The 15,621-nt window shown below is 36.1% G+C and overlaps 1 protein-coding gene across 1 annotated transcript; it reads left to right on the top strand.

The window, feature by feature from the left end:
- The first annotated feature begins 242 nt into the window (after positions 1–242).
- LOC127105339 (glycine-rich RNA-binding protein) lies at positions 243–1,246 on the top strand. Its single transcript, XM_051042511.1, has 2 exons — positions 243–418; positions 702–1,246. Exons 1-2 carry the CDS (start codon positions 305–307, stop codon positions 1,062–1,064), a joined length of 477 nt encoding a protein of 158 aa, XP_050898468.1. The 5' UTR covers positions 243–304; the 3' UTR covers positions 1,065–1,246.
- The last annotated feature ends 14,375 nt before the right edge of the window (positions 1,247–15,621 follow it).

The following is a 15,621-nucleotide window of genomic DNA, read 5'->3' as shown; positions in this document are numbered from 1 at the left end:
TCAAATACATATAGAAAAGATGTATAAACCTTCGAATTAATTTGTGCTTATAGATATTCTTTTTAAAACTCCACCGATGAGTAACCCACACTATAACCCTGGTAACTTTTCAACAAATCGGTAACCCTAGTTACCACCTTGGGAAGAGGATCAAAAATATCTTCTACGCTCATTTACATTAATAACCCTAGTAGGTAACACATCCCACCATCTATAAATAACTATACCTTATTCAGTAGAAAATCACAAAATATCTTTAGTGTTAACTTTGTAATCCTAAAATCTAGCTTTTTGTCTTTTGTCAATGGCGTCTGGAGATGTTGAGTACCGGTGCTTCGTCGGCGGTCTTGCATGGGCCACCGACAGCGAAGCTCTCGAGAAAGCTTTCTCTTCTTACGGCGACATCGTTGATTCGAAGGTCCGTTTGTTGCAGGCATTGGATCTGACACGATTATGATTCGGATTTTCTCGATCCCGTTCTGATCTGTGATCTTTGATCTTTTTGTGTTACTTGTTCTGTTATTCTGTTACTGATTCTGTTACTATATCATATGATTCGTTTATTACTCACTCACCCCAATAGGTACGTTCATCTTCATCTTTTTAACCAAAGGCGAAGATTGATCGGTTACTCTATGGTTTTTGCTTTGTTTTTTGTGTTGCTTTTTTTGGATCTGAGATTTTGTTCTTTTTTTGTGAAGATCATTAACGATCGTGAGACTGGAAGGTCAAGAGGTTTCGGATTTGTGACATTCGCTAATGAGAAATCGATGAGAGATGCTATTGAAGGGATGAACGGCCAGAACATGGACGGGCGTAACATTACCGTTAACGAAGCTCAAAACCGTAACAGTGGTGGTGGTGGTGGAGGTGGCGGCTATGGTGGTCGTCGTGAAGGTGGAGGTGGAGGCGGAGGCTATGGTGGTCGCCGTGAAGGTGGAGGAGGAGGCTATGGTGGTGGAGGTGGTTATGGTGGTGGTGGTAGGGACCGTGGATATGGTAATGACGGTGGTGACCGCTATTCCCGTGGTGGCGGTGGAGGTGGTGGAAACTGGAGGGAGTAGTGTGTTTTAGGTGGAAGTTTGAGTACTAATAATGTTTAGTTAAATTAGATGTTGGGATCTAACGTTCTGGTTTATGGTATCTGTTTTGGTTGTGGTTTCCGGTTTCGTTTATGTATGCCTCTGAGTCTGGTTGTGTATAAACGATCGGTTGAAAGGATAATGAGATACTATTTAATGACTAATTTCTACTTATTTCTGATAATGTGCCCTATTGCTAGACTATTTTTTTTTGAAACTTAGATATGATGAACTGATAACACGACCTCATATACTAATTCACTTATTGACAATTGAGAAGGTAGTTTAAAAATTAGATATTAGTTCATTGAACAATTAAGAAGGTAGTTCATCTTTCTATTACGGACAACTGCTATTTCAAGCAAGACTTTCCTCTGGGATTCAAATTTGACAACTATCGCAAATGACAAATCCTCCCGCTTAGATGGAAGTTTTTGGATCTTTTTGGGTTAAACAATAATTTGGCCTGTTTCATGAACAATACTCGTATCCTTATCAAATGTAAGGGTGTATTTAACATTGCCTTCCATATCAAAACCAACCTTGTACTCTAGGTTGTAAATCGAAGAAAGCTTGTTGCATTCTTACAAAATTGTGTCGTCTATTGAGAGTCTTTTCTACTGAACAAGGATACGAATGGAAGTCCAGCTTCAGTTACAACCTTGGGATCCAGAAAATCAAGTGGCTCAATTATGGTATGATTCTCAGGAAAGGGATCTGATTCATTTGGGACTGGTCCATGGTGTGGCTTCAGTACAGTGTAATTTACAGTGTAATTGAACACATCATGAATTTTTTAATATGAAAGGAGTTCTAGTTTGTAAGCGACTTGTCCCACTCAAGCCAAGATCTTGAAGGGGTCGTAAAATCTTAGTAAGCTTGTTGTACTTATCACCAACAAGCGATACTTTCACATATGACCATGAACCTCCTTCATAAATCTTGTGGTGTCTTTGATCTAACCCACTTGAACATTTAGTATCCATTTGGTATTCCATCTACTCATGGCCATCTTTATTTCTTGACTATAGTGGATGATTCAAAACACCTGGAACTTTCTTATGAAATCCAAGTCAGAAACCAGAAATCTCATCACCAATTTTGTCCTTGTCAAGATCCAATTTTCCAAGGTTATCAAGATGATTAAACATAACAATGATAAATAATTCATTATTGACAACTTTTATCAAGTCCATGGTATCATTCATCAAAGAATCCGTGTATAAACACCATAACAAACTGTTGTTGTAGAAATAAAGTATAAACATATTATGAATGCCAAAAGATCTATAATTTTTCAAATTCACATACCCAAGAGCTTTTGGTGTTTTTACAGCCACACATGATCTCCACCTTATAAGTTTTCATCAATCCGGAAATTTAGCTTTTAAGTTTTCATCAATCCACTTATAATACATATTTTCTAATCATGACAATGTATCTTCATCATACTCTCTTCCTCCTTAGTGATGATGAATTTTTATAGGGATTTGATCCTTTTCAATGATCCGAAGCGTTTCACATTTTTTTTAGTCATTTTAAGGATTTTCTCCTAATTAAAAGCCATCTCTTTGTCTTATGACTATTCATTCGCAGGAAGAAATCTCTTTTTTTCTAAGCAACCTTCAAAGTTCTCGTTCGTTCCTCAATATCAGGTATATTTTCTTTTTTACTTCTGCATTCTTTTATTCAATGACTATTATTAATGCATGTGACGAGAATACAAAACCATTACAAATCTTAAGCGTCCACGAAATAAAAGATCTTTGGAATTTTTATGTGAGAGGATGTAGAGATACTCTAATCCATACTGACTTTATCGTATTGTAAAAGAGGTTTACGGTAATATTTTTGCCTCTTTTAGCGATTCTGATTCTGACTCTTCTTCATCAGGTTCATCAGTAGATGTGTTGATAGAGATTATTGAGTCATTTGATTAAAAAGTAAAGAGTTATGATCACAATTTCATAGACGAGGTGGAAATAGATAAACTTCAGTCTTTGAAGAATGTATCTGCTACTCGGAACAAAGACGATGTTATTTTGGAGCCTTGTATTCAGGAGAATATGTTTGCATAGCTCTCCCTAAAGGAGTTACAAATGAATATTTCTATTTTTATGTTGGGGTATCGGAAGATTTTAATATCCACCTTCCCTTACTAATTTTGAATCTGATCTACTAAAAACCCTGAATGCCGCCCCTTCCCAACTTCGTCCCAATAGTTAGGGGGTTTATCAAGGCTTTCGAAATAGTTTGTGAGGCCATAGATATAAAACCCATCATAGACTTATTTTTCTCCTTTTTTTTGAAATCAAAGGTGTTGAAAAGGGGGGATGGGTGACCATTAGTGGCCTTCCCAGTAAGAGTTTTCTCCAAGTTTATACCACCAATTATAAAGGTTGCAATGACCGGTTTCTTCGAATCAGGTGTGGACCGAGATGTCCTAAGTAATATACCCGCTAGATGGGTCTTATCGTTTTACCATCTATTGGACCGAAATCCTCTTTTGGTATCTGGTTTTGACTTTGACAAGTTAAACGACCAAGAGGTTAGGTCCTTGGCCATATTAGATTCCTTCCGTATGACGAAGATCCGAGATCTATTATCTCTACCCGAAGACCAAATTCTTCCTTTCTTGGATAATGATAATTTATTTGCTTTGTGTAGCGCTCGGGTTACCATCCTGCATTCCACTAACTTCTTTTCTTATTTTATCTTCAGGAAAAATGACTGACATATTTGTGAAGGAACAAAAAAAACTAATGTTGGAAGCCAGGGCAGTAAGGAGAGTGACTGACCAAAATGCTTATAAATCGGACTTGTCCGGTCTAGAAACCGGATTACTGAAGAAAAGAAAGGTAACCCCAAGCAAAGCAATCCCCAATGTCTTAGAGCATCAACCTTCGACTCTTTCGCCATCAAAGAGTTTTTATCCGACGTCTCCAAAGAAGATGAAAACTTTGATGAATGATGAAGTCTGTAGGGCCGATTAGGAAATTTCATCTTTGATGTGTGAGACCAGTGAGAGTGATCAAACCAGATCATCCAATGAATTCAAATTATGGAGTAACAGTTTTGACGAATCAAAATTCCTTTACGATCATTTGAATGCCACAGAAGACGTGAACAAGGTAAGGACCATAGGGAGGCAATGACATTGGTCGTCGCAACCAAATCAGGGTTCGAGAGTCGATCATGCAAGGGGAAGATATTAGCACCCCTCATGTCCGTTGTACTCAATATGAACTAGTTGGGTGCGTTAGTGTTAGCTTAGAAATGTTGGGCTTATCAAGTTATTAAAGATGTAAAGAAGAATAAAAACAAAAGAAAAGAGAAAATGTTTTTGGATTTTTTATTAATATGGGAAGAAAGGAACTAAACCTAAGTTTTTTATTAATGGGCCTGACAAGATTTACAAATCCCGCTCCTACGTGTCTCCGGATGCAACAGAGAACTCAAGGCTTACATAGTTATGAGTAGAAAATGTTTGTTTGTTGGTCGATTTTAGCGAAATCTACTGTGTCAATCGATGAAAACATTGTTGGCTACCCAAAACAAGTGGAGAAGGGAACGTTTGCATCACAATCGAATGGATTTACAAATCATCATTCGTGGGCAACGTAGCAAGCTTACTCATACGTTCAAGTGGATGAAACATTGTTTTGCATCGTTAAGACAAAGTACCTTTTGTTTTCAAAAAAAAGTTTAAGGACCAATCACACGGTGGTGAGAAAAGAGTTTGATTGGTTTGAAGTATTTTTCAATGATGAGAGGGTTCGGAGTGACGAGAACTACATCTCAGTTCCTAACTCTCGGGAATTCGTGGACTACACCCCGCTCATTTTTCATCTTATTTGCAAAAGGGTTTCCATATTTTTAGATGTTTTTGAAATTTGGATTGAGAAAGTGTGCTCGAAGATAGTCGAGGTTTATTAAGTTTGGATTGATTTGAGGATAATGAAAGTTTGGATTAACGAGAACTATATCTTGGATCTAACTCTCAGGAGCTCGTTGACTACATCCCGTTCCTTTCATCTCTCATATTGAAAAAGTGTTGAATAATTGTTAAGTATTTTTAATTTTGATTATGAAAATGGCTTGATGTTGGATCAAGCATTTGATGATTGATTGCAAACGAATTTAAATATAATGGTTTGAAAGATTTGGAAGAAATGGATAGAAATGTATGGTTGGAAATGATTGAATTATTATTTGAGAAAATACTCGACGTTGGATCGAGTTTTATTTTTGTTCTTTATGAAAAGAGGTTGATTTTATTCTTGTGTTAGAACTAACTAAACAAGCAAGCAAACAAAGAAATAAAGCGATAAAAAATATTATACGTCATGGGAATGGGGGTATATTTAATCGAATGGGGATTTGAGATAATGAAAAAATTAAATTGAAACCCAACCAATAAACGGAAGTAAATAGGTGTATGCGCATAAGAAATGGTCTCATTGTAAGGAGGCCCAAGAGTAAGCCATGTGAATCGGAGATATCAACACACAAGTCATATATACAAACACATATTCATAATAATTGAAACAAAAGAAGTAGAAATGAAACGTGCACAAATTAAAATCGTGATGCGAGGATGCAAATCGCTGTCACATAACGCATGGACGTGCACGGAAAATGGAAGTTGAGAATTACAAGCAAAAACTTAAGTAATGTGCTTAAATCCGGTTTGTGCATATTGACAACTAAGGAGACGTCGTATACAAGGTCAAAACACGGCGAAATACAATCAATGTATTGATAAAATAATCAGTGGCATAACAACATGAAAATGTCGAATCCACGAATTAAAATCCGATGTTTAGCAATGAAAAGGCTCAAAGAAAATGGAACAAAAATCCACAAGTATCACATTGTATTAATCATTAATATGGCGTATTTATAATGACCGTAATCGAAATAAAATAATGGAAAAAATAAATACAAAATAAAATTGCAAATGAATTAAATAGTAAAAACTGCATGTTGCAAAAATTAAAAAGAAATAGCAATTTAAATGGTTAAAAAATGTAAAAGAAAACAAAAACAAAGGTTGAAAAAATGGAAAAAAAGAAAAAAAAGAAAAAGAGAAATGGGGTAGCAAGGTATTACACTCAGGACATGAGGGTTGGGAGGCGTGAGCCTCAACCACTCCCCCATGATCCTCCGAAAAATAAAATGCGAAAATAAACAAGGGAATACAAGGATTGAACACAGGTCATGGTGGCTAGGAGATCGAAGGACAAACAAACCCACCATAACCCTCTTTCTATCAATATAATGCATTAATAAATATATGATATAAAAAACGTGTAAAACGGAAAAAAGAAAAACTAAATAAACAAAGTCAGTAGCAACACGCTTGTGTATGAACAAAATATTGTTCATCTTCTGCCTCATGACAACCAAACAACAATACCAAACTATAACATGTAAACAAAACAAAACAAACTTGGTGTTATGGGAACAAACAAAAGTCACATTCCAAATAAACAACAAAAATACAAAATCGAAGAAACTCAGAACAAAGATATATGAATAGAATCGTTACCGAAAAATGTGTATGTTTATGAAGGTTATACGATGGAGCAATGGTCGTTTGTGTGAGTTTTGGTTGAATGTTTTTCGGTTGTGGTTGAGTGTGTGCAACCACAGAGAATGGAGAAGTGGATTTGGATGTGGGTGAGGCTATATGAACATTAAGGGAGGAGGTTCGTGGTGAGGTTTTACGTAGAGGGGGAGGGAAGAGAAAGAAGATTTCATGGTTGTTTATGGTGGTTGGAAGGTGGCTGCAGGTGGATTTCAATTATTGTGTCATTGTTGGGTGGTGCAGCCGTCGAGTTTTCGTCGAAGGGAGGTGTTGGTTGGTGAATGGTTGTGTTATTGAGAGGTTGTTGGAAACAGAGGTTTTGGAGTTGATGTTGTGAGGAAGAAAATAGAAAGAGAGTGAAGAAGAAAATAGAAAGAGAGTGAAGAAAGTATTTTTTTTTTGTGCTGCTATGTGAGATCCAAGGGAGAAAACAAAGTTAGCAGTGTGAGGGATTTTTTTTGAGTGGCTTCTGGATTGGAAAACCAAATTCATAGAAATTATGTGTTTTTCCTCTCAACCACCTGTAATATGTGTGCGTGTGTGTGTTTTATTGGTGGGCCGTATCCCTCACGCACTACATACAATTTGAGTGGTTTCCCCACTCACCCAAAAATGACAAAAACAAAACTCTCCTCTCTCATTTTCCAGTTGAATTCCAATTTAAGTGACCACTGTAAGACCCCAATTTTGACCCTAAGATCCCTCATGCAATTTCATCATATGCATTAGCATTGGGATCATACCTTGGCATCCTCCTTACCCCTCTCTCATTGGGTTTATTTTGGGAGAGATCACAAAGCACCATGTGATTGTATCATACTTGTATTTTATCATTTCACTAACCAAAATACCAAAAATATGTCTTTGTATTTGCCTAACTCTTTTGTAGGTAGGGCATGATCCCATTGATTTGCCAAGTTCCTATCTAGGGTTTGAGACCCTCATGGCAAAGAGCACAACCATGGATTGATCCATAAATGGTTACAAGCATCATATATGAGTCCCAATGATCTCTACATGTCATATTGATCAAGTTTTCTTCAAGAGTTTGGAAGTGATTTGCCTTGGAAACCCTAGTTTGACTAGGTATCTTGAGTAACTTCTCCAACAATCCATCTCACCAATTGATCAATTTTCTCAAGGGACACCTCAAAATTCATCATCTTATGCATATATTATCTACCATGAGCCAAGAAAGTCAAGAGAATTGAAGGTTAGCAAGTTGCTTGATGGTGGTTGGCCAGATGATTTCATCTAATCAAAACTGGACCTCCCTAGATCCTATCTCCTATAATTTTCACCATATGGAAATGATTACAAGAAAAAATTTACTCTAAATGACATTATAAACAACTTTCAAGTTGAGACCTAGAGCTAGTTTTGCTTGGAAAATCATTTTCTATGTTGAAACATTATAGGTCATTTTATATAAACCCTAATTTGAAAGTCAACTTCCCAAGGTCATAACTTGCTCAATTTTTATGATATGAAATATTTCCAAGTTGCACAATCAAATTCAAGATGTCTACTTCAACCTTGATGTTTGGAGTGAGAGATAATTCAACTTTTATGAGCATGTGATATGAGGATACATTATAGGCCATTTTTGACCTATACCATTGAACAAGTGATTTTTCCAAACTTCAAAAATGCATAACTCTATCATTATAAATTCAAATGACATGAAACTGGTCACCATTTTTAAGGTATTTGAAAGAGATACAACTTTGATGAAGACACTTTTCTCATTTGAAGCTCACATAAAAAGTTAAGCAAGGTGGAATATTGAGATATATGGCTTGACACTTAGAAATTTTTTCAACATGTTGAAATTTCCAAACTTCCACCTTCAAATTCACCCTGATCCATATTCCAAATAAAAAGTGTTCAACATCAAACTTGTTCCCGTTGATCTAAGCTTTCCAAAGAACCTAAGTTCATACATTTTGGATGAAGTTTGCTAGGTCTGCGCATGACTTTAATAAAGCTGCACCATTGGAGAAAATCAAATGTCCAAAACTCCACATATCATTGCCTTGCCATTCAAGCCTCATTTGAACTTCAGAACAATTGGATATGGATCAAATTGGATTGCTTCATGGGTCTGTACACGCCCATGCAAGCTTGTGCATGAAATGTCCAAATTTAGCAATTTTTCAAGTGTGCAATTATCAATCCCAAATGCCATAAATACAAGGCCTCTGAGCTCATTTCAAACACCCCTTGCGCGCCAACTTTGCCCCCCCAATTGAAACCCTCATATTCCAAAGGTAAACCTGAGAATTTTCAACTTTAAAATTGAGTTTGAATCTCACTGTTTGGAGATTCAAGAACTCCAAGATCCAAAGCTTTGTACCATTGCTAAACCACTCCTACAAGCTTCTCAAGTGTGATCAGATCAAGGTTGAAGCAAGCAACATCAAATTCTGCACAACATTGAAGGTAAATTTCAGAAAACTTTATCTCTTCGATTCTCACTCAATTTTCATCAATTCTCTTGGATCTTTGGTTGTCTAAAGTCCTACCAATGTAGGCAAGAAGATTGAGTTGCTTAGAGGTAAAATCGAAGCAACTCAGTTGACACACCTTAAAATTCAACTCCTCATATCTTCTTATATATTTGGAGTTAGTTGAAATTAAGGTCAGATTCGTGCTCTACATCATTTTTTCTTTTAGATCATGTCCACTTTTAGATCATGTCCACTTTTTTCATTTTTAAGATGGTGATGAATGAACCAGTCCGTTGGACCTCGCCTGAGAAGGTGACCGAAGGTCCAGTGCCGGTGGTGTGCTAGACAGGTTCTGAGCCTTTGATATCATTTGAAATGTTTTAATCTCACGCGTTGGTTTTAATTACCATCCCGACAACGCATTGACTTGGGTCTATTGTGCCACCTCAATTAATGAGGGAGGTCAAGTGGTCCACGTTTTTTTTGATTATTTGAAATTCATTTAATTTGTTTTATCTTCATTAATTCATATTAATTTTAATATTGATCCAAAAAATATGAGAGTTTCACCAAAATTTTTCAAATAATTTCCTTTTTCACATTTTGAATTAAAATTATTTTTTGGATCATTATTAATATTTTTCATGATTTAATTGATTTTGTGAATATTTTTTAAAAATTTTGAAATTTTTTCTCCAAGGTCCTTTGACCTTGTTTGACCTATGATAAATCTCACGGCCATTTCTTTGGTGTTTTGATGAGGTTTTAGGAATTTGACAAACCATATTTAATTTAAATGCCTTACTTTAGTATTTTTAATTTGAATAAATGCCAAATAATTGTGTTGACCTCTTGTGATGATTTGTGTAAGTTTGACTTATGTTGTTGGGCCTTGGTCAAGGTTGATTTGACTTTGTTGAGTTAATATCACTGGATTTAGGGGATTGATGGAATGTACATTCCATCTCCCAAAATGAATGAATGATATTAATTTGGTAAAAGTCCTCCTTTGACCAATTTGAGTTTCGATCCATTCCCTTCCCTCTTCATCTAATTCCCCTTCTTTATACATTCATCTCATTTGGTCTATGATATCTCTAAGTCCCAAGGCTAGTTGATTGCAAATCAACATAAGTATGGATGAGATTAGGCCACCTCTTTTGCATATTCTTTTTGTGTGTGGTATGTTTCATGAGCATAGTCCATTATACTATGTCTCTAACATGCATTAACACCCAAATTCTATTTCCCGACCTCAAATAGTTATGACTTCTACATAAGTCCAATTACGATTGCTTAAAATAGCGCTAAATTTTTGACACAAAAGGCATAGAATTCTAGTTAGTGAGATTGTAAGTCTCCCCTCTTTCATGGTTTTGTGTGGAAACTTGGCCTTTTTTCCTTCCTTTTGAAGATGTCTTGGTTCAAGGATCCATGTTTGTGATAAGTGGGTTGAGTGTTCTTCAAAGAATGACTTAAAATGAAAAGCGAAAGCAAAACAATACTAACTTCTAACTCATTAACAACTAACATTTAATTTCAAGTCCTTTACTTTTAATGCACTTTATTTTTAAGTTCTATTCATTTGCCATTATTCATACCATTCTAAATGTTTATATTAATGAAGTTTTCACTTTGTCCATTTGGACCATATTGTGTGATATATCTTTTTTGTGTATATTTTGTATGTTTGTGTGGTCTTTGACCATTAATATACATAATAAGAATAATAACCCTAAAAAACTTTTGTGTGGGCTGTTGACTTGATCTTGGAGAAATTGGACTTAGAATCTAGGCAACCTCCCCATGCTAAAGGACTTGGCCAATGCCAACATTTATGTAACCAAGTGCTTGCAATTTGAAACTTCATCTGATACATCTTTGAAGATCCCTTTGAGTTCATCTGCAACATGATCATTGTGAAGCTGTTATTTTGAACCCGTGACTTGTGGAATTCATCTGCTAATGGGCTAATTTGAAGAAAATCATGAAGTGGCTAAGCTTGGATGTGGCTATCTTTATTTGATGCCTTGGTCTTCAAGATTGATATAATTGTGCATTGTGTGTTGCTTGATTCAAAAAGTGTCCAAGGGAATTTGGGTTTCTATAAGACATTCTTGTCTATTGGATTGCTACCCATTGGTAAAATCTTTTCAACTCTTAACTTTTAATTTTGTGCATAGGATTAGTCTCTTCATCTCCTCCCAATTTCTTTAATTTAAAAATCTCTCCCTCCTTTTAAAAATCTTCTTTGTTTGAACTAGTTTTATTCTAAACTTTGACCACTTTGCAAACTAGAAACTTTGGCCTTATGCCATTGCATTTTTAAGCTTCTTTTCTTAATCAAACTTGTAAATAGACTTAACCATACTTGACTTAAACTTTCAAAAAGCCAAAAAGAACTAACTCATTCAAACCATTTTTAGGCCTTTGTGCCTTTCAAACTAAATTTTTATTAAAAGCAATACATCCACTTTGAAATTTGTATCACGAACTATGAGGTTTTGATTCCTTATTTTTATGTTGGTGTAGCGGGGTATTCGTTACCATTGGAGATATTGACTAAATCCAAGGTAAATCATACAAAGTCGAGTCGCCACCGCACTTCTATTTATCCAAAGGAATGGTTAGAAAGCGAACAAAAACCTAAAAGTTTTACAAACAAAACTATTAAAAGAAACAGAGATCTGGGTAACGGGGTTGGTTATGCAATGGGAAGGTGTTAGGCACCCAAAACATCCTAGGTACTCCTATGGAGCCCTTTTCACACTTGTTGCAAAGGTTATTGTTTTTTGTGAAATTTTTATTTTGTGCAAACATGATTGAAGAGATGAGAAGAGAATATACAAATTATTTACATTTCGTGTTTGGATGGATAAACCCATTGCCTACGTACCCTCTTATAAAAAGATTAGGATCAAAACCTCGTAGTTCGGGGTAAAAATCTCAAAACAAATGAGTGGATTGATTGGTCCAAAAGCCTTAAGGTCTTTTGTTATCAAAGGGAGAAAACTCAACCTAAAACCGCAAGTCCACCATGTGAGGATAGCTTCAACATGCTAGTGAGGGGTTAACCCTATAATAAGCATGGAAGGCTCATTGTCCATCACTAAGGACAAAGGTGAGTATTACATCTACCACAAGGATAACTCAAACCTAATAGCTAAAGGTTATGAAAAATTTGATTAAGAAAGTGGCTATTGGAACCACAAAAAAGAATTTGAATGAGTTATATTTACCAATTAGAAGTATGTACAAAATGGTCAAAGTTGACTTAGAGATTCAATTCAAAACAAGTGTTATGAAAAGAAAGTTTGAAAATCAAAAGCATAAGGCTTAGGTTTCTAATGTTGAAAACAATAGTCAAATGTTTGCACAAAAGTTTTGGCTAGGGTTAGGGTGGAGAAATGAAGAAGAAGGGTTAAGTCCTAAGGAAAACAAAAAGGTGAGGGATAAGAAATGAAACCACACTAGGAGTTCCTCTCTTGAGATCATATTGATGATCCAAGTAGATACCATCCTTTGGAATAAGCAAGCATAAAGCATAAGCAATCAAACAAGTCTCATAAGAGATCCTCAATGTATCTTGTATCTTCTACTTGAATGAACATGGTAATGATCTTTCAATTAAGCTCAATTGGAAACTCCTAGTTCAAGAGCACACACATCAAAAGTTCACAAGTAAACAAACATCACACAATATATCCATACAAGAGGCTCAAACAATGGGTGGGCTTTAGTCAAGAGGGGTCATGTCAACCTCGACAAACAAGCCAAACTGTAATGGGTAATCTGTAGCTCTTAACCACTAACATTGAACGTTAGGGTGAAGCTGATCAAAATGGTAATGAGAATGAGACCTCATGCTCTTAACCCTGGCCAGGGTGAGCTCATGACAAAGAAAGCGTGGGGATCCAGAAAGTGGGATCCTATTCCACTTGACAGACACTGGACAAAGATCTTGGGCACATGTTCAGAAGCATCAGCACGTAGTGCGAGCATAAAGAACGATACACTAAATAACGAGGGATTGGCTACTAATCCCTTTTATCCGTCAATTGCCTCTAATCTTGGAGGTCTTATCAGATAACACATGCCTCATCTTGGAGGTCTTTGAGCACAATTTTAAACAAACACAAACAGAGCCTCTGAAGGAGGACTTGCCAGCAAAATGCCTGCCAAAAAGGTTACAGGACTTCAAACTACATAAAGTAAGAAGCTAACTACCTGAGTGGTGTATCAACCATAATCCAAAGCTCAAGCAAGAGCTAAAGCAAGCAAGCAACTAAGGTACCTGTACAAAGACTAAACAGTCAGTACTTCAGTCATACAACCAACAGACAAACAGTGAAACCACCTAATAGTTACACAATTCAGTGCATAAGTGCCTTAGCACTCAAATAAGCTCATGAGTTCACCACATCAATTAGAACCCTACAAAATAAACATAGGTTAGAACTTAAATGCATTTGCATCTCACAATATCCATGATGAGTATCCAAACCTGAAACACAAGACAAAGTTAGTTTATGTGCTTCTAAACAACAATACAAAACACCAACAAACAAAGGCATAAGAGATGAATTCAAAACCTAACCAAATGACTAAAATAGAACCCAATCTTTTGCACATCACACATTCAAACACTCCACTAAATGTCCTCAAAAGGACCAGCATCAAATCAATAAGCAAATGCCTCAAATTGCCTATGCCATGCAATGACCAAAAATAGGCACAAAATGAACTTCCAACTTAGAAAATCCATATCAAATCAGAAATGCATGCAATAGCTTTGAGATTTTCTGTACAAGTTCCTCATGTCATGAAAAATCAATATGCAAAAGATCAAATCCAGAAAGGTTCAACTGATATACGAACAAAATCAATAAGCTAGAGCTCCGGTCGTCTTCTCCGACGAGATGCGCGGTGGCACCGCCGTGAGATTTTCCAAAAATCCACAAGGCATATATTAATCGAATCCTCTTCCAACACTGAATCCAAATATCACATCCAAATCTCCTAATTCCTCATTGATTCTTCAGATTGAAGGCAAACATATTTGAGATCCAAACTTATATTCAACATATCATGCTCAATTCTTAAACATTTTCAAATCTAAACATATATATGTGCTCTACTCATCAAGATCTACACATCTATGATCAAAAAATAGCAAAAGGAGAGGATGAAATTTGCATCACTTGGAAATGGAAGTTTCTGTTCACGCGTTCTCAAGAGCTCCAATGCTCCAGATCAAATCCTATGCACCTCCTATGAAGCTTTAAGCAAGAAGCAATGGTTGAAAACACTTGAATTCACCTCAATTTCAAAACTCCATCGCCATGTTAATGCTCTTGAACTACACGAAATCTTGATGAATTGCTTCAAGTAATGGATGAATCTTGCTCAGTGAAGCACCAGGAACAAGAATATGCAAAGATCTTTGAGAGTTATGTGAAGAAAAATCAAATTCGAAGAGAGAGAAAATTTGGAGAGTTTCTTGAATTTTGATCTCAAATGGTTCTGTTATGCAGTTAGGATTAGGGTTTCAGTATTTATATGCCTTGCTAATGACCATGCTAATCCTTTTTTCCATGTATTAATCATGATTAGTGAGTATTGGAACAATTTGCAAAAATGCAAAATGAGCTCATGAGGCCATACTACACGTGCAATCTCCCATGCTGAGCTTCTAATCCACTCAAAATCATCCAATGGTCATGCTTGAAGAGTTATTTTGCTTGCATCTTAAGCCGAAAAATGAATAATGAAGTATTGCTTCAATTTGCACATGTGTGAACTAGTGAACTCTTGGTCATGATTTCTTTGCATAATTGAGCCAAATGAGGTCATTTTGAGATGCCTTGGACATGAGAAACATTTTGCAAAAAGAATGAACCAATTTGGAGCATTGCATCAAAAGTTATGCCATTTTGAATTTCCATGCACACCTTGTGATCAAAAGACCATAACTTCTCAACCATTCATCATATGGACATGAAATTGGACTTTTTGGAAAGGGGAGACAAAGATCTACAACTTTCATGTTCACCAAAAATCCATTTGAAACTTATTTGACATTGACAAGTCAAGTTGAATGTGGACCAAAAACTTGCCAAATTTGGAAACTTTGAATTACAGGTCATTTTCCATTTTTAGGAACTTTTACCATGACCTTTGAATCTTCAAGATGGATGTTTAGAATGAAGAAAGGACCCCATTTGAACATGATTGAGGTGTTTCAACTCATTTCCCCACCTCATAGCCCTCTGTTGACTGCATAGTTGACTTTTGGTCCTCAGATGACCTTGAAATGTCTTGATTAACTTGGGCCTCTACCACTGGGTGAAATTGCTTCAGAATGAAACCCTAGCTCATGTAAGCTCTTTATTATGATCATGTGGTCTTCATCCCAAGAAAATACCTCATCTCTTGCACAAAGGATCTTCTTGAAGCTCTTGACCTGGTGATTGCTTAAGCTACAAAAAAAAAATGTTAA

This window comes from Lathyrus oleraceus, chromosome 7 (assembly GCF_024323335.1).
Source record: "Lathyrus oleraceus cultivar Zhongwan6 chromosome 7, CAAS_Psat_ZW6_1.0, whole genome shotgun sequence".
Lineage (NCBI taxonomy): Eukaryota > Viridiplantae > Streptophyta > Magnoliopsida > Fabales > Fabaceae > Lathyrus > Lathyrus oleraceus.
Note: the sequence above shows the minus strand (reverse complement) of the source record. Positions and strands in the feature narration are given on the sequence as shown.